This window comes from Mesoplodon densirostris, chromosome 11 (genome assembly GCF_025265405.1).
Source record: "Mesoplodon densirostris isolate mMesDen1 chromosome 11, mMesDen1 primary haplotype, whole genome shotgun sequence".
NCBI lineage: Eukaryota > Metazoa > Chordata > Mammalia > Artiodactyla > Ziphiidae > Mesoplodon > Mesoplodon densirostris.
In genome coordinates, this window is record NC_082671.1 from 29,295,226 (window position 1) to 29,322,988 (window position 27,763).

The 27,763-nt window shown below is 39.5% G+C and overlaps 1 protein-coding gene and 1 pseudogene across 2 annotated transcripts; one reads left to right on the forward strand and one right to left on the reverse strand.

The window, feature by feature from the left end:
• Positions 1–296: 296 nt before the first annotated feature.
• LOC132498555 (striatin-like) lies at positions 297–2,776 on the reverse strand. Of its 2 annotated transcripts, XM_060112354.1 has the most exons (2): positions 2,707–2,760; positions 297–2,623 (listed from the first exon to the last, which is right to left on the reverse strand). In XM_060112354.1, the coding sequence occupies exons 1-2, from the start codon at positions 2,755–2,757 to the stop codon at positions 416–418; spliced, it is 2,259 nt and encodes a 752-aa protein (XP_059968337.1). In that variant the 5' UTR covers positions 2,758–2,760; the 3' UTR covers positions 297–415. The 2 variants fall into 2 exon arrangements, with proteins under 2 accessions (XP_059968337.1, XP_059968336.1); XM_060112353.1 differs by having other exon boundaries at positions 297–2,776.
• Positions 2,760–27,763, forward strand: LOC132499488 (NADH-ubiquinone oxidoreductase chain 5-like; annotated as a pseudogene).

Genomic DNA, 27,763 nt, shown 5'->3' on the forward strand with positions numbered 1-27,763 from the left:
AGATTTCTCAGGGGAGAACTAGGTCTAAATTTCCATTCTTCCTCTACTCATTCCCAGCCATCAACCTTTTTAGTTATCCCTTATAATGTGCCCTATTTACTCAATAGGGGCAAGCTAAACCTATGTTCTTCGCTCAGGCCTGCCTAGCGAATTAGAACAACCTCAGAAATAAAAGCTCCTATTTTGGGAAAAATTTTAAAGTTTTCAGGCTCACAGATTCAGCTGAGCTTGCAGCAACCTGAACAAACCTTAGTTTTAGAAAACGAATTGCAAAACTATACTTTAACAAATGTTCTCTGTGCTCCTTCAGCAGAACAAAAGGGCTGGATGGGTTGACTCTTGCCCCGGTCTTCTGTATCTCTTTTGTGCAGTTGATTATTTATAAAGAGCTAGAAGGTGAAGATGGTGCATTGTGTCATACAAAGACTTTAGCCAGTGCATCAGCCCCAGCACTGGCTATATAGCATTTGGATGGGTGGAAAGCTACATCATGGATTGATTCTTCAAACTTTTTCCGATGAGCTGTGAACTCTTGGATACACGTTTTACTTTCTAGGTTCCATAAACGTATTGAACAGTCATGACCTATATTGCCAGACATTAAGTACAGGCCATTTGGATCAACTGCTAAACTTGTAACAGCTTCTAGGTGGGCTACCATCGAGTGGATCAGTTTGCCTGTATTGTTATCGTAGAATTTGATATGCCTGTCTTCATGAGCAGTGATGCTGATGGGAAGAGTGGGATGACTGATGACTCTATTTATTTGGCAGGAAGAGTTGGCTGTTGAATCTAGGTTGGATTCTAAAGTGAGAATGCATTGTTGTGTTTCCATGTTAAAGATGCTTGTGTATCCTTTGCTGAATGATGCTACCATATGGCTCGGGTCACTGCTCACTAGATCCACAGAGGCAGGGATTCCCAATTCTTGATTATCATTAAATACACTCAGGGCTGGAGCAGCCTCGGTTGTATTCCATAAACGGAGAGTGCCATCTGCTGAACAGGACAACAAACGCTGGTGTGCTGCGCTGTAAGCCAAACCCCAGACTGCATCGGTGTGGCCTAGGAGAGGGCCTCTTAAAACAGAAGGATCGTAAGAGTCATAGGGATCGATGTTGGGGTTGGTGGTGTTCCAGCCCTGGATCAGTCCGTCAGTCCCGCCACTATAGCACTGCTCACCATTGCTGCTCATTACCACACAAAGCACTGGACCTTTATGAGCTCTGAATGTATAGATAGGCTCCACATCAAGAGAAGTGCTCTTTTTGGCTGGGGCTGTTTTCTGCAAATTCCACATTTTTAACGTGTGATCCTCTGATGCTGTTATCAAAACAGGCTCAATGGGGTGGAAAGCAAGGGCTCTAATGCCATCAAAGTGACTTCTTAATGTAAACTTAGGGTTCCATGTCTTCCTCAATGCATCTTTATTGTTTGCTATATCATAAGTTAATGAGTCTGCTTCATTGGCCACTGTAAGGCCTGCCAATTCTCCAAGTCCCAGTTCACTTTCAAGGGCTTCATCTGCTCCCATGATGAATGACTTCCCAGAAGAAGGAGGAAACGTCAATGCTTCCACTTCATCTGCCCTATTTATTTCATGTTCAGGAAGCCTGGAGCTGCTGGGTCTGGAAGGTGAACCCACAGATGGCTGCAATGAGGGAAGTTCATCAACATCTCTCAAATTAGCAAGCATATCTTGCAGTTTTGACCTATTGGGCCTCTTCACCCCCTTTTTCCCCTTTCTCTCCTTTTTGTATTGTTCCTTGAGTTTGGTAATTACTCCCTGGTCCACATTCCAAGCTTCAGGCATGAGACACTGGTCTTCCTTTTCCCAGTCTGTTCCATCGCCTGCACTTCTGGATTCATTGTCTCCTTCTGATGTAACCAAAAAGTCAAACTCCTTTAGAGCTTCTTTTGTATCTCGATCTTCACTGCTATCAGGCAATACTTTTTTCCTAACAATCGTTGAAGTATCAATGATGCTTTTCTCTCTTCCATCAATGTCATCATCTTCATCTTCATCACTGAAATCTGCAGCTGCACTTTCAAGGAATTTAAAATTATCCAGCACGGAGGCAGAATCTGTTAACTCAGATTTTCCAATAATTGCTGTCTCTTTAACTTCAGCCTCTGTGCCATTTATAACTGAGTCCTGATTTTTGTCATCTTCCCTGTCAGTGACATCACTTGAAAAGCCCAACAAAGCTCGCACTCGTTTGGATTTCACATCTAGAATAGTATCTGTGTAACCCACCTCCTGTAGATACTGTCTGAGTAGTTGTCGACCTTGTTTCCACATTAACTGGCTGTTTTGCTGTGGCTGCACCTCTGTTTCATTACCTTCATCAGAGTCATAGCTTGGAGGCTTCATATCTCCCTGATTCAATTCTGTTCCATATTTCAACTTGTGGTATTTAGCTCTTTCCTGTTTAAGAGCATACTCCAGCATCTTGATCCTCCTCACAAGATCCTTCTTCAAATTTTCTTGACCTTTCCTTTCCCCCTGAAGGAAGGCAATCTGAGCCTGCAGCTCCGCCCGCTCCACTTCCCACTGGGCTCTCTCGACCTCGAAGCGGGCCCACTCGTGCTGCAGGAAGTGCAGGATCCCCGGGAGACTGTACTGGGCTCGGGCCACCCCCGCCGCAGCCGCCCCGTCGCCGGCCGCGGCAGCCTCCGCCAGAGGCCCGAGACCCTTGGCACCGCCGGCACCCGGGTGGTTGTTGCTGAAGAAGACGCCGGGACCCGCTTGCTCATCCATGGCGGCCACGGGAACCGGGGGAGCTGCCCAGGCGCCCAGCAGCGGAGGCAACTGCAGCGGCCAGCAGCGCCTCCTCCTCCCTCCGCCGCTCCCCGCCCACACCCCAGTCAGCAGGGAGCAGCCGCCTGGGCGCGGGGGCCGACCGAGCCCCGGTCTGATGGGTTTTTACCTTGGCCCTTCATCTGCTGTGTGCTTCTCTCTCTTCTCATTTTGCTTAACTAAGTGTGTTTGGGGGTCTCCTTTTCACAGGTGCAGGTTCGTAATTCCTGTTGTTTTTGGTGTCTGCCCCCAGTGGCTAAGGTCGGTTCTGTGGGTTGTGTAGGCTTCCTGGTGGAAGGGACAGGTGCCTGTGTTCTGGTGGATAAGGCTGGATCTTGTCTTTCTGCTGGGCGGGACCATGTCCAGTGGTGTGTTTTGGGGTGCCTGTGACCTTATTTATTATGATTTTATGCCACCTCTCTGCTAATGGGTGTGGTTTTGTCCCTGTCTTCCTATTTGTTTGGCATAGGGTGACCAGCAGTGTAGCTTACTGATCATTGATTAGAGCTGGGTCTTAGCATTGAGATGGAGATCTCTGGGAGATCTTTTGCAGTTTGATATTATGGTGGAGCCGGGAGGTCTCTGTTGGACCAACGTCCTGAGCTTGGTTCATTCACCTCAGAGGCAGAGGACTGACCCCCGCTGGAGCACCAATACCCTGTCAGCCTCACGGCTCAGAAGAAAAGGGAGAATAAGGGAAAGAAAGAAAGAAAAAAGGAAAATGAAATAAAATAATATAAAATTTATTAAAATAAATACAAAGAATTTATTAAAAAAATTAAAAATTAATTAAAAAAAAGAAAAAAAAAAAGGGAAGAAAGAAGGGAACAACCAAACCAAAAAACAAATCCACCAATGATAACAAGTGGTAAAAACAATAGTAAAAACCCCTAAAAAACGGACAGGCAGAAACCTAGGACAAATTGTGAAATCAAAGCTATAAAGACAAAATCACACAAAGAAGCATACACTTACACACTCACAAAAAGAGCAAAAGAGGGCCTCCCTGGTGGCGCAAGTGGTTGAGAGTCCGCCTGCCGATGCAGGGGATACGGGTTCGTGCCCCGGTCTGGGAGGATCCCATATGCCGCGGAGCGGCTGGGCCCGTGAGCCATGGCCGCTGAGCCTGCGCGTCCGGAGCCTGCGCGTCCGGAGCCTGTGCTCCGCAACGGGGGAGGCCACAACAGTGAGAGGCCCGCATACCGCAAAAAAAAAAAAAAAAAAAAAAAAGAGCAAAAGAAAAAAAATATATCTATATATAAAAAAAAGAATAAAGGAAGAGAGCAACCAAATCAATAAACAAATCTACCAATGATAATAAATTCTAAATACTAAACCAGGATAAACATAAAATCAGAAACAAATTAGAGGCAGAAAGCAAACCCTAATTCTACAGTTGCTCCCAAAGTTCACCACCTCAATTTTGTGATGATTCATTGTCTATTCAGATATTCCAGAGCTGCAGGATACATCAAGTTGATTGTGGAGATTTAATCTGCTGCTCCTGGGGCTGCTGGGAGAAATTTCCCTTTGTTTTCTTTGTTCGCACAGCTCCTGGCATTCAGCTTTGGATTTGGCCCTGCCTGTGCATGTAGGTCTCCTGAGAGCATCTGTTCTTTGCTCAGACAGGATGGGGTTAAAGTAGCAGCTGATTAGGAGGCTTTGTCTCACTCAGAGCAGGGGAAAGGAGGGGTATGGAATACGGGGTAAGCCTGTGGCGGCAGAGGCTGGCGTGATGTTGCCACAGCCTGAGGTGCGCCATGTGTTCTCCCGGAGAAGTTGTCCCTGGATCACAGGACCCTGGTGGGCTTCACAGGTTCTTGGGAGGGGAGTTGTGGATAGTGACCTCTGCTTGCACACAGGCTTCTTGGTGGCTGCAGCAGCAGCTTTAGCATTTCATGTGTGTCTGTGGTGTCCAAGCTGATAGCCGCCGCTTGCGCCTGTCTCTGGAGCCTGTTTTGGTGGTGCTCTGAATTCCCTCTCCTCACACACCCCAAAACCATTGTCTCTTTCCTCTTAGGCAGTTCCAGACTTTCTCCTGGGCTCCCTTCCAGCAAGCTTTGGAGCACAACACCACTACAGGCTCTGTTCATGCAGCCAACCCCAGTCTTGTCCCTGGGATCTGACCTCCAAAGCCCAAGCCTCAGCTCCCAGCCCCAACCCGCCCCAGCGGTTGAGCAGACAACTCTCTCAGGCTGGTGAATGCTGGTCTGCACGATCCTCTGTACAGGAATCTCTCCGCTTTGCTCTTTGAACCCCTGTTGCTGCATGCTTCTCTGTGGCTCTGAAGCTTTCCCCTTCTCCACCCACCCCCTGTCTCCCCCAGTGAAGGGGCTTCCTAGTGTGTGGAAACTTTTCCTCCGCAGCTCCCTCCCAGAGGTGCTGGTCCCGTCCCTATTCTTTTTCTGTTTTTTTCTTTTTTCTTTTGTCCCACCCAGGTACATGGGGAGTTTCTTGCCTTTTGGGCAGTCTGAGGTCTTCTGCCAGTGTTCAGTAGGTGTTCTGTAGGAATTGTTCCACATGTGGATATATTTCTGATGTATTTGTGAGGAGGAAAGTGATCTTCACGTCTTACTCCTTCATCATCTTGAAGATCTCCCATCAGTGACCCATTTGTTGTTTAGTAGTGTATTGTTTAGCCTCCACACATATTTGTTTCCTGCAGTTTTTTTCTTGTAGTTGATTTCAAGTCTCTATTGTTGTGATTGAAAAAGAAGGTTGTTATGATTTCAATTGAGTTAAATTTATGGAGCCTTCTTTTGTGGCATAGTTTGTGATCTATTCTGGAGAAATTTCCATGTGCACTTCAATGAGTATGTATTTTTCTGCTTTTGGATGGAATATTCTCTATAGATTTATTAAGTCCACGTCATCTAATATGTTTTTAAAGGCTAGTGTTTCCTTATAGATTTTCTTTCTGGCTGATATGGTCATTGATGTAAGTGGAGTGTTAAAGTCCCCTACTATTGTTCTTACTGTCAATTTCTCCTTTTATATCTGTTGATATTTGCTTTGCATATTTAGGTTTTCCTATATTGGGTGGCTATATTTTTACAATTGTCATATTTTTTAAAATGTTTTATTTATATTGGAGTATAGTTGATTAACAATGTTGTGTTAGTTTCAGGTTTCATGTGTACAGCAAAATGATTCAGTTATACATATACATGTATCTATTCTTTTTCAAATTCTTTTTCTTCATATCTTCTTGTTGTAATTATCCCTCATCATTATGTAATGTCCTTCTTTGTCTCTTGTGACAGTATTTGTTTCAAAGTCTTTTTTGTCTGATAGAAGTATTGCTACCCCAGCTTTATTTTCATTTCCTTTTGCATGAGATACCTTTTCCATCCCCTCTTTTTCAGTCTGTATGTATCTTTAGATCTGAAATGAGCCTCTTGTAGGCAGCATATATATGAGTCTTATTTTTGTATCCATTCAGCCATTCTATAGCTTTTAATTGGAGCATTTAGCCCTCAGTCATTGTTAATAAAGATTCTCGGAATCATGTGGATCCACCTGTCTGATGTAAATACTATAATGCTGCCCAAAATAAGTAGACCTTTTAAGAATTTACTTTACAGAATAAAGCCTTAATATGTGTGGTGAATTCCTAATTCCTTAAAAAATTTCATTGATCACAAAAATTTATGAATTATATAATTATAAACATTCTTTTACAATGAAGAAAGAATTTAGAACCCAAAGCTTGCAATGACTTGGTATATTTATAAACATTATTAAATGTAAATTTAACTCATAAGCATGTTAAAAATTAAAAGCTTATTGTATATCTATGAATCATTGTTTTTCTTATAACATTCTATGGAATCCATTTTCCAAATTTCAACTACTTAAGTTATTTCTACTTTAAAATTTTAATAAGATAATCTTTAAAGAAATATGTAATAGATTATTTGGGCATTGCTTAAATACTGAGAATCTGTTTTGTGTGTTATCCCATTCTTCTGCTTTAATACGGACATTGAACATCTTATTAATCTCATTCAGAACTTTCAGAACCATGATCCCTAAAGTGAAAAATTTGTACTTTACTTTTTTGATGGTTAATAAGAGTTGAAGATAATGCTTTATTATTTTAAGTACTCCTAAGTTCCTTATTTTTATTGATTTATTATTACTATTTTGCTTTTTTGCTTTGTTTTGGTGTTCATTTCTATAAACTACTTCCAGTTAGTAATCCTAACTAAAATGGATTCTAAAAGAAGATATTTTCCATTAATGCTTCTCATCTCCAATTTTAATAGGTTTTATATAAGGTTAAGTCAAACAATATATTTTTTAATGACATTTTATTCTATTTGACTAAAGAGACTCCTGTAGCTTCTTTTTTTTATTATGAAATAAATGCCCACTGACTATTGACTATATGCTATATAATTTGGGCAAATTATAGTTTGTGGCTGTAAATAAATTGTGCATAGGGACATTGACTTTCTGATCTGCAAAGGTGTTGTTTTGGTTAGATTTTATTTATAAGTTAACCTATGTTAAATTATTTGGGACAAAAAATTAATATTGTAATTAGGTTTGCTATTTGCCTACCAAAATCTTTTTTCCCTTGCTTTTCAGTTTCACTGGAAGTGAGGTGTGGCCACATAGGGTTTTGCCAATAGGCAGAAATAATGGGGTCATTTCTGGGCCTATCCCCTCTTCACACACATGCCGTTTTTCAGCCTCTACCAATCATATGAGGACTTTGTCTTAGGGAACCCCCAAGAACCAAGATGGAAGGAATTGGGCCTCTGAATAACAGCATGAACAGAGCCACCAGCCTGATCTTTCTGAAATGTAACAAAGAAATGAATTTCTTCATTTTTTCCTTGCCATTTTATTGTTGGGTCTTCTTGACACAGGTTTTTTTTTGTTTTGTTTTGGTTTTTTTTTTGCTGTACGTGGGCCTCTCACTGTTGTGGCCTCTCCCGTTGCGGAGCACAGGCTCCGGAGGCGCAGGCTCAGTGGCCATGGCTCACGGGCCCAGCCGCTCCGCAGCATGTGGGATCTTCCCAGACCGGGGCATGAACCCGTGTCCCCTGCATCAGCAGGCAGACTCTCAACCACTGCGCCACCAGGGAAGCCCTTGACACAGTTTTAAACTAATATTTTTCCATTGTTCCATATCTGGAAATAATATTTCAAGAACATTATTGTGACTTTTTGACTTGATTTTCTTATTGTTTCTATAAGACATATTAGGCATTTTCAAAGTTATATTCTTGCTTTAGGAGTCACAGGTAGCCAGTTAAATATATTGGGATGAAGTGAATCAATCATTCCACAAATATTCACTACTCTTCTTTTATGTACTTACCACTGTGTTAAATCTGGGGGGGCTATAAAAATCTATATGACATAATTTCTGCTTACTTTGATGGAAAATAAACATTTTCAATTGTGCTGTAAGCTTGTTTTATATATGTTTTAAGTAATAATTTTACTGAAAACATTAATTGAACTCATTAGATTCTAAGAGATTGTGTGGATAAAAATAAAGACACGTTTCTCAAAAAACTCACAGAAGAAAAATAATCGTATTTAAATATACTTCACAATTTGCTTTTGATAAATGCTGGCTTCTTTGAGCTACACTGCAATTTAAGAAAATAGATTTATCGTACCTTTTCGTACATGAAATGGAGACATATTAAATTTATAGTAATGATCATGACAATGATAACAAACATACTTATTGATTACCTACTACAAGCTCCTGTGCTCTGCTTTCTTGAGTCAAACTGTGCTGTGAGTGGGTTTAATAAATACAAAACCCTGCATGTTCTGCTGGGATCTAAGTGAGGCAAGGGCATCTCATGCCTGTTTTTTGCTGGAGCCTGTGGAAACAACAAGACCTGGGGTCTTTTTTTTTTTTTAAACTTCCTGTGTCCCAGTGAGGAGCATGAATAGTAGAATAATTCCCAAGCAAAGAAGCTGGGTCCATAGGGGGTCCTGGGTGACACAGGAGCAAAAGACACTTCTATGTGCCACAGAGGAGTGCAAAACTGACACAGGGCATTAGCTCCCTAATTTCCCTTCTGCCAGTGTCATATGGGTAGCTTCATGTTACTCCCCTGCACTTGAAGTAACAGACAGAGCTCAACCCTAGGGGACCATTTGGACAGGATTGAGACTTAAAAATTTGCAATCTGTATGGTCTAACATCTGAGATCAGCAAAAATAGGGATCCATGCAGATACCAGAGTAGCTGGCTGCCTTCCTGGATCTGATACCTTCCTCTCTGAATGCTCTGGTGCCACATGAGGCCAAATCTTCCTCCCACTGCAATTTAGCCACCACAGCAGGATAAAAGGGGTTACCTCTGCATTGACTGAGATTAAGTTTCTACCACCCATTAGAATAGACTACAATGTTTAAAAGAGGTAGCTTTTGCTTTCTCTCCACATGAAAGTGTGGGGTTGGGGACTTCTACACGCCCTTGCAATTTTCACCAACTCCTCCACATGCAAAGAGGAATGATTTCTATCTTGGTGAGATGGCAAGGATCATGTGTTCACTTTCCTCTGAGTCGGAATATGGAGTTAAACATCTTCCTAACAATGTGTCCTGCCCTACTTCTCTCTCTGGAATTTTCTTTGCTCTCAATTTTCAGTTAATTTCTGTTTATTTTCTGGTTGTGGATATTAGGGGAGAATATTTCCTCTCTCATTCCTGAAATTTTCTCCCAGTTTAAGGAACCCATTGTTAATTTGGAAATGCTGGCTCCTCTCCATCCCTTTAACTCTGCTCCAGAACAAACCCATATACATTTGGGAAGGATCAACTGAGCACGTTCAGTTAACCTCCCTTTTCTTTTCTCTTGCAGTAGGCTGTCTACATGGAGTGGTTCTCTTCAGCTCCTCTGTGGCTTAAGCTTTACCTGCTCCTGTCCAGCAATGCCTGGGAATGGATAGGTAAATCTGCCTAACACTGGGATAAGCTATTTATAGCTGGGATAAGTCAATTTAGCTCTTATATTAAGCCGTGACCTTTGATATACTCTATATCAATTAAAAGATGATATTTTGATTTACTATGTATTTTACTCCTTTTATGTCTCCATATGTACTGGGCCACTTCAATGTTCTGACAGTGGAGAGGTGATTTTTGGATTATGAGTGACCTAATTTGTGAATATTTGCATAAAGTAAAAATTATTTTTTTGGTATTCCTTAGCAACACTTAAGCATTATAAGCCAGATAGATATGCATCATTAAAGGGATCTTTATTATCCCCTGGAGGGATGACAGGTTATTCTGAGGGGAAAATGGAATATTAAAGTGTAGTTAGAAAATCTAGTAAAATAAAAGTTGTTAATGTTATTAGTTGTGTTTTTGACTATGTCCATCTAATTTTCTGCTTTGCCTAGCTCCTTCTTCACAGTTGAGGTTAGTGAAGCTTCCAACCTCAGTCCACAGGGAGGATCCTGGATGTTCTGGGTGCTCTCGATGGAATAGCCTCTTTCTCACTCCTGGTGGCATTGATATCTCATGTGACCATTCCTCAGAATAAGCGGTACTGTTTATTAGGGTCTATTATGTTCTAAGACTTTAAATAAATTATTTCATTTTATCTTCATGACAATGCTATAAAATAGATTTTATTATCAGTATTTTTAGTGAGGAAGAAATTGGGATCCAGAGAAGTTATGTGACCACAAGACAGAAGCAGGGCTTGAAATTAAGTCTCTCAGACTCTAGATTTACACTTGGTGATATATGGGAGAAAGTAACAAATGAATATTTATTATCTGACCTCTGCAGTTATGAGGTTATGTGGGGAAACAGAAACTGTTATGAGTGTTCACTAATGAACGGATAGAATTTGGCAGATTGGTGTCTAAAACTTCTTCCCTTCAAGCGTACAGATCTGGATTAAGACTTTTGGATCAATAGTATAATAAATTGTGCTGAGAAACTCTATCACCATAAATGTTGTCTAGGGGAAGGGTTTTGATTTTCTTTTTGTTTAGTTTAAATCCTTTATGTTAAACACAATAATATCCAAAATATTTATTATATAACATAACAGAGAACACAGCGTTGTAAATATTTAATTTGATCACCTAAGGCAATCATAGTTGGGTATGGTGAACATTGATTTTAAAAATCTGAGCTGTCAAAGCAAATTCTTGAAAGTATAGTCACATTTTAGCAGTCATGATATGAAAAAAGATAAGACAGCATTCATTGTCAACACAATTACATTTTGTTCCTGAGGTTGAACTATGCAAGCATATTTGCTTGCATGGAACTAAAAAAATTCATTTCATCCTTGAGGAATTGTTACCTTTTCTTAATCATCTCATCATTTTTTTCTGTGTTGTCTTAAGGCGGTCAATCTTGAAACTTTGTGTAGAACAAAGTTTCCTGATTTATTGTACTCTGTACTTAGAGTAACAGAATAAACTTGATGTTCTGGATAGTGTTGGAGAGTGGTTTGAATGAATCTGCAGAGAGAAGTCAGACAAAGACAGCTGACACAAATAAACCTGGCAGTTGGACCCCTGTTGTATTTTAATTAATTAATTAATTAACTAATTATTTTTCTGAAACACAGCTCTAAGTCCCAGAGACATTAGCTCTTGTTGATTAAGTCTCTGATAGTACAAAACAGAAGTGGAAAGAAAGGATGTAAGACACTAGTTCCCATTTTTTACTTCATCAGAGATATTGGCTTCTAATACCGAGCACAGATCTGGCAGATGAAATGCTCAAAAATATTTTAAATAAAGGTTATAATACTTTTGTAATCTTATTGAGTATTTATAGGATCCCAAGCCTATGCTAGACCTTTTGCAATTTAATAGTTTTTGAAATATGCATACATTTCAGCCAAAATTTCTTGTGTGTGGTGCTACCGCAAATGTTTATCTTCCTTTTTAAAATAAATGAATTTCTAAAATTTAAAGAATGTATTAAACACATAGTCCAGAACCTCAGTCTTCCCCCAAGCCTTGGCAAGTAAATGATGATGCTCTTATTCTGTCATTAAGGAAGTGGAGACTCAAATGAATTAAATAACTTACCTAAGATCACAGGCTGGTAAGGATTCACCAGGATCTCTCTGACAACAAAGTTTTCCTGTACACTAACTGTACATAATTGTAGTTTTTATACAGCCAGCTATCTTTTTTAAATTTAATTTTTAAAATTTATTTTCATTGAGGTACAATATTATGTAAGTTACGTGTGTATAATATAGTGATTCACAATTTTTAAAGGTTATACTCCATTTATAGCTATTATAAAATATTGGCTATATTCCCAATGTTGTACAGTGTATCATTGTAGCTTATTTTATACATATGAGTTTGTACCTCTTAATCTCCTACCTCTATATTGTCCCTCCCTCCTTTCCTCTCCCCACTAGTAACCACTAGCTTGCTCTCTATATCTGTGTCTGCTTCTTTTTTGTTATATTCACTAGTTTGTTGTATTTTTTAGATTCCACATATAAGTGATATCATACAGTATTTTTTATTCTCTGTCTGACTTATTTCACTTAGCATAATACCCTCCAAGTCCATCAGTGTTGCTCCAAATGCATACAGTCATCTTTTAAATGAGTGGGAGAACTCCAAAGCAAGGATTTTTGCAGTAAAATACTGCTTTTAGGGAACACATTTAAAAATAGTGCACATTATGCTTCTATTTATTGCTTTTGTACATTTGATATTTTGTATGTTAATTTAAAAAGTATTTCTATAACAGTACTATTAGTATGTATTATTAATATTATTTTTAAATACTATAAAACCTTTGTAATATGTTCGGTGCCTTATGCACACCATTTCATTTAATTCTTATAACAATCATATAAATAGGTATATTATCCATATTTACAGTTGGAGAAAATAAAAGATTGTGAGCTTAAATTACTTGTTGAAGGATATACAGCTGAGAAACTGGAACACTGTGTATGATTCTTCCAACATAATTTTTTGTCTTTATGATTTTTTTTGAAAAAGCTGAACTGTAATATTCATTTTTGAAAAAAATGTCAGTTATATCTTGTTAGTATAAATATCTGTGTTTGTACCAACAAAACCAAATTGGGCTAATTGTCAGTCTTGAAGATAATTTAGTACAATAGAGCTGATATTTTTATGATTAGACAAAAACCACTAACGTAAATATTGTAGAGTACAGAATAGCATGTACTGAGGATTCCTTTTTGTTTTAACCTTAATATTTTCTCAAATCTTCTTATTGGTTCCTAGGCAAATTATGGAAATTTCTAGAATGATATAAATATTACCTAACTAAAATTTGTCCTAATAATTGCCACGTTTTATTTTAACATTAGGGGAAAATATCACATTGTTTTGATTATCTCTTTTTGTCCTTAGATATAACATTGTAATGATTTTGATTTTTTCAGTAAAGAATTTTATTTTACATGAAACTTGCAACCTTTTTAGAAGATAGTGTCGATAATTCTCTAGCTTTCTTTGGCCATTACAATTTAAGAGCCAAATAGAACAGATCACTTTCTCAGATGATGGAAATATAGGAACATATATGACATTATTATTGTGACTTGTTGCTGACTTGTTGAGGAAAAATATTTCTACTAATAAGTTTTTACATGAATATTTACTTCTTTTTTTTTTTTTTTTTTTTTTTGCGGTATGCGGGCCTCTCACTGTTGTGGCCTCCCCCGTTGCGGAGCACAGGCTCCGGACGCGCAGGCTCCGGACGCGCAGGCTCAGCGGCCATGGCTCACGGGCCCAGCCGCTCCGCGGCATATGGGATCCTCCCAGACCGGGGCACGAACCCGTATCCCCTGCATCGGCAGGCGGACTCTCAACCACTTGCGCCACCAGGGAGGCCCCAATATTTACTTCTTTTACCAAATTCTTTACAATGAGCCTTGAGAGGTGGATGACTAATATTCTGATTCTTTTCAGCATATTATAGTATTGTTCCGAGGATTGCTTGATACAGGAATTAAATTGTTGTTGTCCTTTGGATACGTACCAGCTACAAAAGTAACTTTACCTCCTGTTACTTTGTCTGCTTAGTCATTTGATGTGTATCTATAAGGCCTTGAAAGAAATAAAACTCACATGTAAAGACTGGTTTCTTGAGTACTTATACTGGAATTATCTGGGCATTTGCCTTAGTTCTTAACTTTAATTTCTTGGCAAAAATAGGTATTTAGTATCATGTTTAATTAATTATAAAATTTACAGAAAGTCAACTTGTGGAGTCAACAATCAGGATTTCAGAGTTACTTCATTTTTCTTTAAAATTTCTCTTATTATTTCAAAATATTAATAAAACATTATTTTTGTTTTAAAAAATAAAACAATGATGGAGTATATACAATCAAAGCATAAACCTTCCCAAATCCTTTTACCCCCAAACCAATCACACTTTCCAGAGAAAGTGACTTTATAGGATAAATAGATCTTTCAAGAATTTTTCCTATAACATTTTGGTTATTAGTTTTTACTTTATAATTTTCCTATAAAAAGGGACCATAATATCATTCCATAGGATTGTATCACTTCAAAGCAATTACTGTTTAAGAAAAAAACAAAACAAAACAAAAAAACGACCTGTAAGTTTGGACAACTCTTGGCTCAGAATTCTTGGATATTAAGTTTATTAGTTAGGACATTTTGGCTGTGCAGACACAAAATTCAATTTATATTGCTAAAAAGGGGATTTTTATTGACTTGCAAAACTGAGAGGTCCATGAGTAGATGTGGCTTCAGGTTCACCTAACCTTAAGGGCTCAAATGAAAGCACTGCATTTCTCCCATTTATGTGATCCTTCAGCACTACTACCTCTTTGTTGATTATATTCTCTGACATGTCTAGCCTCATGGTGATGAGAGAGCTGCAGCAGCCCACCTTGAATCACTCATCTTCAAATGCAGTAGTGAAAAATATTCATGTCTAGAAATGAATCTCATTGGCTTTGTTTGAACTAACTTGAGTCACATACCAATTTGTATTAGTTTTCTAGAGCTGCAGTAACAGACTGGGTGGCTTAAGTAACAGGTTTATTTTCTCACATTTTTGGAGACTAGAAGTTCAAGATCAATGTGTTAGCAGGCTTGATTTCTTCTGAGGTTTATTTCCTTGGCTTGCAGATGACCACTTGTTCTCTCTGCCTTTACATGGTTGTCCTTCTGTCTATGTGTTTGTGTCCTAATCTCTTCTTATAAGGACACCAGTCATATTGGGTTGGGGACCATCCCAATGATGTCATTTTACCTTAATTCCTTAAAGGTCCTATCTCCAAATACAAGTCACATTCTGAGTTACTAGAGGTTAAGACTTCAACATATGCATGGGGTAGGGGTTGGAGGGGGTACAATTCAGCTCATAACACAATTCCTACCTAGCCACTGTTACATTCCTACATAGCCACATGCCCATCCTAGGTGATACACCACCTGTGGATCCAACAGAACAAAGGACTGAAAATAGGCAGTAGTAGACCCCCAAGTGAAAACTGACCATTGTCATCAACATGAGGGTGAATGGGTTCTGGCCAGTCAAAAACCAACAAATGTCAGACTGACTACTGTCCCCAGTGTCTTTCCACATTCCCCTTCTGCAGTGGCAGCAGCAGCAGCACATGGCAACAGCAACTTGAGGCTGCACCCTGGGCAAGCCCCCCAAGGTGGTGCTTAACTGAAAGGGGGGCTCAGTGCTCCAAAGGGGTGTTTGTAGGGTAGGGGGTCCAGCAGGGACCAGCTGGTGGCCCTGGAAAAGCTCCCACACACCCACATCCACACACCCATTTTGTTTTGCAGGCTGCCCCTCCAAGAGCAGAGGCAACAAGAAGACGTGTGTGCACAGGTCCACAAAGGGAAGAAGTAGGGATAGAGCTTGGTACTGCCTCTTGGCCTTCGCTCCAGGAAAAATGAGAAAACAAGGAACTAGCAAGGGCTTGACAAATGTCCAGATTTGGACTGGAAGACCATTCACATGCCTTTCTTCACTCCTGGAAATTGCAGTACAGCTGTCTAATTAAGAAAAAAAATCTTAAAGAAAGAAAACGAAGATCAAAATACCCCAGAATACCTAAAGAACAGGCATAGAAGTTTCCCCACTGAGCATAAAGTTGGAGCAGCTCCCAGCCTGGGGGGGTTGAAGGGGACTTTATAAAAACTCATTGAAAATAATGTCACATGAATGAGGAGATGGGCGAGAACAAGATGGCAAAGTAGATGGACCTGAGCTCACTTCCTCTCATGAAAAACCAAAATCACAACTAACTGCTGAAAAACCATCAACAAAAAAGGACTGAAACCTACCAAAAAAGATATTCTACTTTCAAAGTCAAAGAAGGCACAAGATATTAGGATAGGTATAATCCTGATACAATCAAATCCCATAGCCATGAGGGCGGCAACCCAGAAAATGGAAAATAATTATATCACAGAGGTTCTCCTACAGGAGTGAGAGTTCTGGCTCAACATCAGGCTCCCCAGCCTGGGGGTCTGGCATCAGGAGGAGGAGCACCCAGAACATTTGGCTTTGAAGCCCAGTGGGGCTTGATCAGGAACTCCACAGGACTGGGGGAAACAGAAACGCTACTCATGGAGGGCACACACAAGATCTCATGCACACCAGGACCTAGGGGAAAAATCAGTGACTTCACAGGACTCTGGACCAGACCTATCTGCTGGTCTTGGAGGGTCTCTTGGGGAGGCAGGGGGCAACAGTGACTCACTGCAGGGACAAGGATGCAGCTAGTGGTGGTACTGAGAATCACTCATTGGCATGAGCTGTCCTGGAGTCCACTATTTTGTCACCAAAACCTGGCCTCACCAAACAGTGCTTCAGTGCTGGGACACCTCAGGCCAAACCACCAACAGGGTGGGAAGACAGCCCCACCTATCAGCTGACAGGCTGCCCAAAGTCTTCCTGAGCCCAGAGCCAACTCTAAACACACTCCTTGGCACAACCTTGCCCAGAAGAGGGACAAAAACCCAGCTTCACCTACCAGTGGGTAGGCATAAGTCCCTCCCACAAGGAAGCCTACTCAAACCTCTTAGACAAGCCTCACACACCAGGGGACAGACACCAGAAGTGAGAGGAACTACAATCCTGCAGAGCATGGGACCACAAACACAGAAAGTTAGACAAAATGAGATGACAGAAGAATATGTTCTAGATGAATAAAAAAGAAAAAATCCCAGAAGAACAACTAAGTGAAGTGGAGATAAGCAATCTACCTGAAAAAGAATTCAGAATAATAATAGTAAAGATGATGCAAAATCTTTGAAAAAGAATGGAGGTACGGACTGAGAAGGTACAGAAAATATTTAACAGAGTTAGAAGATTTAAAGAACAATCAAATGGAGATGAATGATACAATAACTGAAATGAAAAATACACTAGAAGAAATCAAAGGCAGAATAAATGAGGCAAAGAATGGATAAATGAGCTGGAAGATAGAATGGTGGAAATCACTGCTGTGGAACAGAATAAAGAAAAAAGAATAAAAAGAAATGAGGACAGTATAAGAGACCTCTGGAAGAACATTAAATACACCAACATTCAAATCAGAGGGGTCCCAGAAGGAGAAGAGAGAGAGATAGGGCCTGAGAAAATATGTGAAGAGTTAATAGCTGAAAACTTCCCTAAGTGTAGAGAGTCCCATACAGGATAAATCTAAGCAGGAACATGCCAAGACACATATTAATCAAATTCACAAAAATTAAAGACAAAGAGAAAATATTAAAAGCAACAAGGGAAAAGCAATAAATAACACACAAGGGAACCACGTAAGGTTATCAGCCAATTCTTCAGCAGAAACTCTGCAGGCCATAAGGGAGTGGTACATTATATTTAAAATGATGAAAGGGAAAAACCTACAACCAAGAGTACTCTACCCAGCAAGGCTCTCATTCAGATTTGACAAGGAAATCAAAAGCTTAACAGATGAGCAAAAGCTAAACCAGCACCATTAAACCAGCATTACAACAGATGCTAAAGGAAATTCTCTAAGTGGAAATGAAAAGGTCATAACTAGAAACAAGAAGATTATGAATGGGAAAGCTCACCAGTAAAGGCGAACATACAGTAAATGTAGGAAATCATCCACACACAAATACGATATCAAAACCAGCAATCATAAGAGGAGAGTACAAATGCAGATTATTGTAAATGCATTTGAAATTAAGAGACCAGCAACATAAAACCATCTAGTATATATTTAGACTGCTATATCAAAACTCCAAGTTAACCAAAAACAAAAAATCCACATTAGATGCACACACAAAGTGAAAAAGGAACCAAACATAACATAAAGGTAGTCATAAAATCACAAGAGAAGAGAACAAAAGAGGAAGGGAAGAAAAAAGACTTACAAAAATAAACCCAAAGCAGGTAACAAAATGGTAATAAGAACATACATACTGGGCGGAAACTTCAAGATGGTGGAGGAGTAAGATGTGGAGACCACCTTTCTCCCCATAAATACATCAACAATACATCTGCACGTGGGACAACTCTTACAGAACACCTACTGAACACTGGCAGAAGACCTCAGACCTCCCAAAAGGCAAGAAAATCCCCACGTACCTGGGTAGGGCAAAATAAAAAAGAAAAAGCAGAGACAATAGAATAGGGATGGGACCTGCACCTCTGGGAGGGAGCTGTGAAGGAAGAAACGTTTCCACACACTAGGAAGATGCTTCACTGGTGGAAACAGGGGGTAGGTGGGGGGAATCTTCGGAGCCACAGAGGAGAGCACAGCAACAAGGGTGTAGAGGGCAAAGCAGAGAGATTTCTGCACAGAGGACCTGTGCCGACCAGCACTCACCACACTGAGAGGCTTGTTGGCTCACCCGCTGGGGCAGGTGGGGGCTGGGAGCTGAAACTTGGGCTTCAGAGCTCAGATCCCAAGGGCAAGAATGGAGTTGGCTGCATAAACACAGCCTGAAGGGGGTTAGTGTGCCAGAGCTAGCTGGGAGGGACTCCAGGAAAAAGTCTGGACTTGCCTAAGAGTCAAGAGACCATTGTTTCAGGGTGCGTGAGGAGAGGGGATTTTTTCCTTCCATGTGTGCCCACAGAAGGCAGAGCACCACCTAAATGAGCTACAGAAACGGACGCAAGCTGTGGCTATCAGCTCGGACCCCAGAGACGGGCATGAAACACTAATGCTGCTGTTGCAGCCACCAAGAATCCTGTGTACAAGCACAGGTCATTATCCACACCCCCTCCAGAACCTGTGCAGCATGCCACTGTCAGGGTCCCGTGTTACAGGGACAACTTCCCTGGGAGAACACAGGGTGCATCTCAGGCTGTTGCTACATCATGCTGGCCTCTGCCACTGCAGGGTCACCCCAAAACACATAACCAGATGTAGATCTGCCCACCCGAATAACAAGATCCAGCACCACCTACCAGAACACAGACACCAGTCCCCTCCACCAGGAAGCCTACACAAGCCACAGAACTAACCTCACTCACTGGAGGCAGACACCAAAAACAATGGGAATTACAAACCTGCAGCCTGCAAACAGGAGAACCCAAACACAGTAGGTTAAACAAAACAGAGAAACATGCAGCAGATGAAGGAGCAAGGTAAAAACCCATCAAACCAAACAAATGAAGAGGAAATAGGCAGCCTACCTGAAAAAGAATTCAGAGTAATGATAGTAAAGATGAATCAAATATTGGAAACAGAATGGAGAAACTAAAAGAAACGTTTAACAGGGACATAGAAGAATTAAAGAGCAAACAAACAATCATGAGCAACACAATAAATGAAATTACAAATTCTCTAGAAAGGATCAATAGCACAATAACTGAGGCAGAAGAATGGATAAGTGACCTGGAAGATAAAAGAGTGGGAAAAAATACCACAGAGCAGGGCTTCCCTGGTGGCACAGTGGCTAAGAATCTGCCTGCCAATGCAGGTGACATGGGTTCCATGCTTGGCCAAGGAAGATCCCACATGCCACAGAGAAACTAAGTCCACGTGCCACAATTACTGAGCCTGAGATTTAGAGCGCGTCAGCCACAACTACTGAGCCCACGTGCCACAACCATTGAAGCCTGTGCACCAGGAGCCTGTGCTCTGCAACAAGAGAAGCCATGACAATGAGAAGCCTACACACCACAACAAAGAGTAACCTCCACTCACCACAACTAGAGAAAGCCTGTGCACAGCAACAAAGACCCAATACAACCAAAAATAAAAACAAAAAACCAAACAAAAACAAAAAAATACCACAGAGCAGAGTAAAGAAAAAAGAATGAAGAAGTCTCAGAAACCACTGGGACAACATTATATGCACCAACATTCGAATTATAGGGGTCCCAGAAGAAGAAGAGAAAAAGAAAGGGACAGAAAATATTTGAAGAGATTATAGTTGAAAACTTCCCTAATATGGGAAAGGAAATAGTCAATCAAGTGCAGAAAGCACAGAGAGTCCCAACAGGATCAATCCAAGCAGAAACACGCCAAGACACATATTAATCAAACTTTCAATAATTAAATAAAAGAAAAAGAGAAAATATTAAAAGCAACAAGGGAAAAGCAACAAATAATATACAAGGGAAACCCCATAAGGTTAATAGCTGATTTTTCAGCAGAAAATATGTGAGGCAGAAGGGAGTGGCAGGACATATTTAAAGTGATGAAAGGGAAAAACCTACAACCAAGATTACTCTACCCAGCAAGGATCTCATTCAGATTCGATGGAGAAATTAAAACCTTAACAGAGAAGCAAAAGTTAAGAGGATTCAGCACCACAAAACAAGCTTTACAACAAATACTAAAGGAACATCTCTAGGCAAGAAACACGAGAGAAGGAAAAGACCTACAAAAACAAACCCACAACACTTAAGAAAATGGTAATAAGAACATACATATCGATAATTACCTTAAATGTAAATGGATTAAAGGTTCCCACCAAAATACAGAGACTGGCTGAATGGATACAAAAACAAGACCCATATATATGCTGTCTACAAGAGACGCACTACAGGCCTAAGGACACATACAAACTGAAAGTGAGGCTATGGAAAAAGATATTACATGCAAACGGAAATCAAAAGAAAGTTGGAGTAGCAATTCTTACATCAGAAAAAATAGACTTTAAAATAAAGACTATTACAAGAGACAAAGAAGGACATTACTTAATGATCAAGGGATCAATCCAAGAAGAAGATATAACAATTGTAAATATTTATGCATCCAACATAGGAGCACCTCAATACATAAGGCAAATGCTAACAGCTATAAAAGGAGAAATTGTCAACAACACAATTATAGTAGGGGACTTTAACACCTTACTTTCACCAATGGACATATCATCCAAAATGAAAATAAATAAGGAAACACAAGCTTTAAATGATACATTAAACAAGATAGACTTAATTGATATTTATAGGACATTCTATCCAAAAACAACAGAATACACTTTCATCTCAAGTGCTCATGGAACATTCTCCAGGATAGATCATATCTTGGGTCAAGCCTTGGTAAATTTAAGAAAATTGAAATGCTATCAAGTATCTTTCTGACCACAATGCTATGAGACTAGGTATCAATTATAGGAAAAAATCAGGGAAAATAAAAACACATGGAGGCTAAACAATATGCTATTAAATAACTGAGAGATTACTGAAGAAATCAAAGAGGAAATCAAAAAATACCTAGAAACAAATGACAATGAAAACACGACACCCCAAAATCTATGGAATGCAGCAAAAGCATTTCTAAAGGGGAAGTTTATAGCAATACAATCCTGCCTCAAGAAAGAAGAAAAATCTCAAATAAACAACCTAACCTTACACTTAAAGCACTTAGAGAAAGAAGAACAAATAAACCCTAAAGTTAGCAGAAGGAAATAAATCGTAAAGATGAGATCATAAATAAATGAAAAATAAAAGAAGGAAACAGTATCAAAGACCAATAAAACTAAAAGCTGTTTCTTTGAGAAAGTAAACAAAATTGATAAACCACTAGCCAGACTCATTAAGAAAAAAAGGGAGAAGACCCAAATCAACAGAATTAGAAAGGAAAAAGGGTAAGTAACAACTGACATGGCAGAAATATAAAGAATCAAGAGGGATTGCTACAAGCAAGTATATGCCAGTAAAATACACAAATTCTTAGAAATGTACAACCTTCCGAGACTCTACCAGGAAGAACTAGAAAATATAAAGAGACCAATCACAAACAGTGAAATTGAAATTGTGATTAAAAAATATTCCAACAAACAAAAGCCCAGGACCAGATGGCTTCATAGGCGAATTCTAACAAATATTTAGAGAAGAGCTAACACCTATCCTCAACAAACTCTTCCAAAATATTGCAGAGAGAGGAACACTCCCAAAAGCATTTTACAAGGCAACCATCACCCTGAAACTAAAACCAGACAAAGATGTCACAAAAAAGAAAACTACAGACCAATATCACTGATGAACATAGATGCAAAAATTCTCAACAAAATACTAGCAAACAGAATCCAACAGCACATTAAAAGGATCATATACGGGCCTCCCTGGTGGCGCAAGTGGTTGAGAGTCCGCCTGCCGATGCAGGGGATACGGGTTCGTGCCCCGGTCTGGGAGGATCCCATATGCCGCGGAGCGGCTGGGCCCGTGAGCCATGGCCGCTGAGCCTGCGCATCCGGAGCCTGCGTGTCCGGAGCCTGTGCTCCGCAACGGGGGAGGCCACAACAGTGAGAGGCCCGCATACCGCAAAAAAAAAAAAAAAAAAAAAAAAAGGATCATATACCATGATCAAGTAGAGTTTATCCCAGAAATGCAAGGGTTACTCCAATATACACTAATGAATCAATGTGATACACTTTATTAACAAACTGAAGGATAAAAACCATGTGATCATCTCAATAGATGCAGAAAAAGCTTTCAACAAAATTCAACACCCATTAAAGATAAAAACTCTCCAGAAAGTAGACTTAGAGGGAACTTTCCTCAACATAATAAAGGCCATATATGACAAACCCACAGCAAACGTCATTCTCAATGGTGAAAAACTGAAAACATTTCCACTAAGATCAGGAACAAGACAAGGATGCCCTCTCTTACCACCATTATTCAACATAGTTTTGGAAGTTTTAGCTACAATGATCAGAGAAGAAAAAGAAAGAAAAAGAATCCAAATCAGAAAAGAAGAAGTAAAACTGTCACTGTTTGCAGATGACATAATACTATACATAGAGAACCCTAAAATGCTACTAGAAAACTACCAGAGCTAATCAATGAATTTGGTAAAGTAGCAGGATACAAAATTAATGAACAGAAATCCCTTACATTCCTATACACTAATGATGAAAATTCTGAAAGAGAAATTAAGGAAACACTCCCATTTACCATTGCAACAAAAAGAATAAAATACCTAGGAATAAACCTACCTAAGGAGACAAAAGACCTTTATAAAGAAAACTATAGGACACTGATGAAAGAAGTTAAAGATGATACAAACAGATGGAGAGATATACCATGTTCTTGGATTGGAAGAATCAACATTGTGAAAATGACTATACTACCCAAAGCAATCTACAGATTCAGTACAATCCCTATCAAACTACCGCTGGCATTTTTCACAGAACTAGAACAAAACATTTCACAATTTGTATGGAAACACAAAAGACCCCGAATAGCCAAAGCCATCTTGAGAAAGACAAACGGAGCTGGAGGAATCAGGCTCCCTGACTTCAAATCATGCTACAATGCTACCGTAATCAAGACAGTATGGTACTGCCCCCAAAACAGAAATACAGATCAATGGAACAGGATAGAAAGGGCAGAGATAAACCCACGCACCTATGGTCACTTAAATTTTGACAACACGAGGCATAATATACAATGGAGAAAAACAGCCTCTTCAATAATTGGTGCTGGGAAAACTGGACAGCTACATGTAAAAGAATGAAATTAGAACACTCCCTAACACCATACATGAAAATAAATTTAAAATGGATTAAAGGCCTAAATGTAAGGCCAGACACTACAAAACTCTTAGAGGAAAATATAGACAGAATACTCTATGAGAAAAATCACAGAAAGATCCTTTCTGACCCAACTCTTAAAGAAAGGGAAATAAAAACAAAATTAAATAAATGGGACCTAATGAAACGTAAAAGCTTTAGCACAGCAAAGGAAACCATAAACAAGATGAAAAAGCAGCCCTCATAATGGGAGAATATATTTGCAAATGAAGCAACTGACAAAGGATTAATCTCCAAAATATACAAGCAGCTCAATATCACAAAACCAAACCACCCAACCCAAAAATGGGTGGAAGACCTAGATAGACATTCCTACAAAGAAGATATACAGATTGCTAACAAACACATGAAACGATGTTCAACATCACTAATCATTAGAGAAATGAAAATCAAAACCACAATGAGGTATCACCTCACACCAGTCAGAATGGCCATCATCAAAATATCTAAAAACAATAAATGCTGGAGAGGGTGTGGAGAAAAGGGAACCCTCCTGCACTGTTGGTGGGAATGTAAATTGATACAGTCACTAGGGAGCACAGTATGGAGGTTCCTTAAAAAACTAAAAATAGAATTACTGTATGACCCAGCAATCCCACTACTGGGCATATACCCTGATAAAACCATAATTCAATAAGAGACATGTACCACAATGTTCATTGCAGCATTATTTACAATACTCAGGACATGGAAGCAACCTAAGTATCCATTGACAGGTGAATGGATAAAGAAGATATGGCTCATGTACACAATGGAATATTACTCAGCCATAAAAAGAAATGAAATTGAATTATTTGTAGTGAGGTGGATGGACCTAGATTCTGTCATACAGAGTGAAGTAAGTCAGAAAGAGAAAAACAAATACCATATGCTAACACATATATATGGAATCTAAGAAAAAAAAGCTTCTGATGAACCTAGGGGCAGGACAAGAATAAAGACGCAGACGAAGAGAATGGACTTGAGGGCACGCAGCAGGGGAAGGGTAAGCTGGGACGAAGTGAGAGAGTGACATTGACATATATACACTACCAAATGTAAAATAGGTAGCTAGTGGGAAGCATCCGCATAGCACAGGGAGATGAGCTCAGTGCTTTGTGACCACCTAGAGGATTGGGATAGAGTGGGTGGGAGGGAGGCACAAGAAGGAGGGGATATGGGGATATATGTATACATATAGATGATTCACTTTATTATACAGCAGAAACTAACACAACATTGTAAAGCAAATATAGTCCAATAAAGATGTTAAAAAAAAGAAAGCACATAATGTCAAGTTGTCCCTCTATAGGTGTGACTTGAATATTTTATTAACGTGATGACCACCAGAATTTTCCATTGTAAAGGTATATTTTTCCTTTGTGATACATAAGAATACATAGAATATTGACATAGATGATTGAGGGTTTGAAAGGACCTGTTAAATATCATCCTCACGTTGCACCCTAGTGCTGTGCTAATCGTAAATAGCCCAGGGAGAACCATATTCAACTGTTGTTTTTTTACCTGTTCAATAACAATCAGACTGATTCTACCCTATGTCTTGGACTATAAAACCCCTGGAACTCCAAAGGAAGTTTGCTAGTTCTCTTACCTACTGGCACTTCTCACAAATGTCTACATGAATAGATTCTACCAATGTGATGGGTTCCCATGATATATGGAAAGCTGTAGAGGGATGGAGACAGTGCCGATTGACAAATGAACAGATATGAGTGTGTGCAGTGGAATACCTCACTTTCCACAGTCTATTCAGTCATTGGAGGAGTAGGGCTCTTGTGGACCACAGTGGCAGAAGCCTCACAACAGCGCTGCATAATCTTTGAATTACAGGTTTGGTGGATTTACCTTGAAGCTGAAAATCCAGCTTAATTAAATCCAGCTAAATTAAATTTTTGAACAATTTCAGAGTAAAGACTGACAAGATCTGAAATACATTTTAGATATGGTTTTAGATTGAAAGAGGGGAAAATAAATAGTAAGTACTATTTATTTAAATAAATAATACTAATACTAATAATACTAAATAGTATTTAGTAAGTAGTAAATACTAAATAGTATATACTAAATACTAAATCCCCATGCCTAACAGTATGGTTTTTTCAGGATTTAAAGGATAGTAGTTTTCCATTGGTCTTAGGAGCCAAAAAATTGGTGCAACTCCAAATAAAATTAATAAACCTATTTTCCTGTTTTCCTCTGCTCACACTTCTAATACTAATCATCACAATTATAAAAACTAACACAGATTTCTACAAAAGTGACAAATATCCATCATATATAAAAAATACCGTCTCGTGCTTTTATTACCAGCTTAGTTCCAACAATAATATTCCTCCACACAGGCCAAGAAATAATTATTTCAAACTGACATTGAATCACTATCCAAACCCTTCACTTAACACTTAGCTTCAAAATAGAACACTTCTCAATAATATTCATACCAGTATCATTATCTGTTACATGGTCCATTATGGAGTCCTCAATATGGTACATACATCTAGACCCTTACATTAATTGGTTCTTCAAGTACCTACTCCTCTGCCTCATCACCATGTTAATCCTTGTTACTGCCAATAACAGCTTCCAGCTTTTTATTGGATGGGTGGGGGTTGGAATTATATCCTTCCTACTCAGTGGGTATGGTACGGACGAGCAGACGCAACCACAGCTGCTCTCCAAGCAATCTTATATAACCGCATTGGGGATGTCAGGTTCATTATGTCAATTACATGATTCCTGTTTAACTCAAACAGATGAGACCTGCAACAAATTTTTATACTCGACCTAAATCCCTCAAACCTCCCCCTTATAGGACTCGTACTAGCTGCAGGCACACAATCAGCCCAATTTGGACTTCACCCCTGACTCCCCTCAGCGATAGAGGGTTCCACCCCTGTATCAGCCTTACTCCACTCAAGCACAATAGATGTGGCAGGGATCTTCCTACTTATTCAATTTTACCCCTTAACAGAAAACAACAAACTTATTCAAGCAATAGTGCTATGCTTAGGAGCCCTCATCACCCTATTCACAGCTATATGTGCTCTTAACCAAAATGACATTAAAAAACTTGTTGCTTTCTCCACTTCAAGCCAATTAGGCCTAATAATGGTAAAAATCGGCATCAACCAACCCTATCTAGCATTCTTACACATCTGCACACACGCTTTTTTTAAGGCCATACTATTCACATGCTCCGGATCCATTATTCACAGCTAGAACGATGAACAAAATATTCGAAAAATAGGAGGCCTATTCAAGGCTTTACCTTTCACCACAACAGTCCTTATTATCGGGTGTCTGGCATTGACAGGAATGCCTTTCCTCACCGGCTTCTATTCTAAAGACTTGATCACTGAAGCTGCTAACATGTCTTATACCAATGCCTGAGCCCTGTTAATAACTCTAATTGCCACCTCCCTCACAGCTGTCTGTAGTACCTGAATTATCTTCTTTGCCTGACTAGGACAACCTGGCTTCTCTCCTCTAACCTCCATCAATGAAAACAACCTCCTCTTAATTAACTCCATCAAATGCCTACTAATTGGAAGTGTCTGCTGGATTCATTATCTCCAACAACATCCCCCCAACAACAGACCCCCTAATAACCATACCCTTACATCTAGAACTAACTGCTCTTGCAGTAACCATCCCAGGCTTTGTATTTGCACTCAAAATTAACCTTAACACACAAAACTTAAAATTCATCTACCCCTCAAATACCCTAAAATTCTTTAGTCTCTTAGGATATTTCCCCACCAAAATGCACTGTCTACTTACTTACTTAAACCTATTAGTAAGCCAAAAATCAGCATCCTCCCTTTTGGACTTAATGTGATTAGAAAACATTTTACCAAAAACCACACCCCTTATTCAACTAAAGTTCTCCACACTAATCTCAAGCCAAAAAGGCCTTATCAAACTATACCTCCTATCATTCCTTATTACTCTCAGCATGCTTTTATTTAATTACCACAAGTAA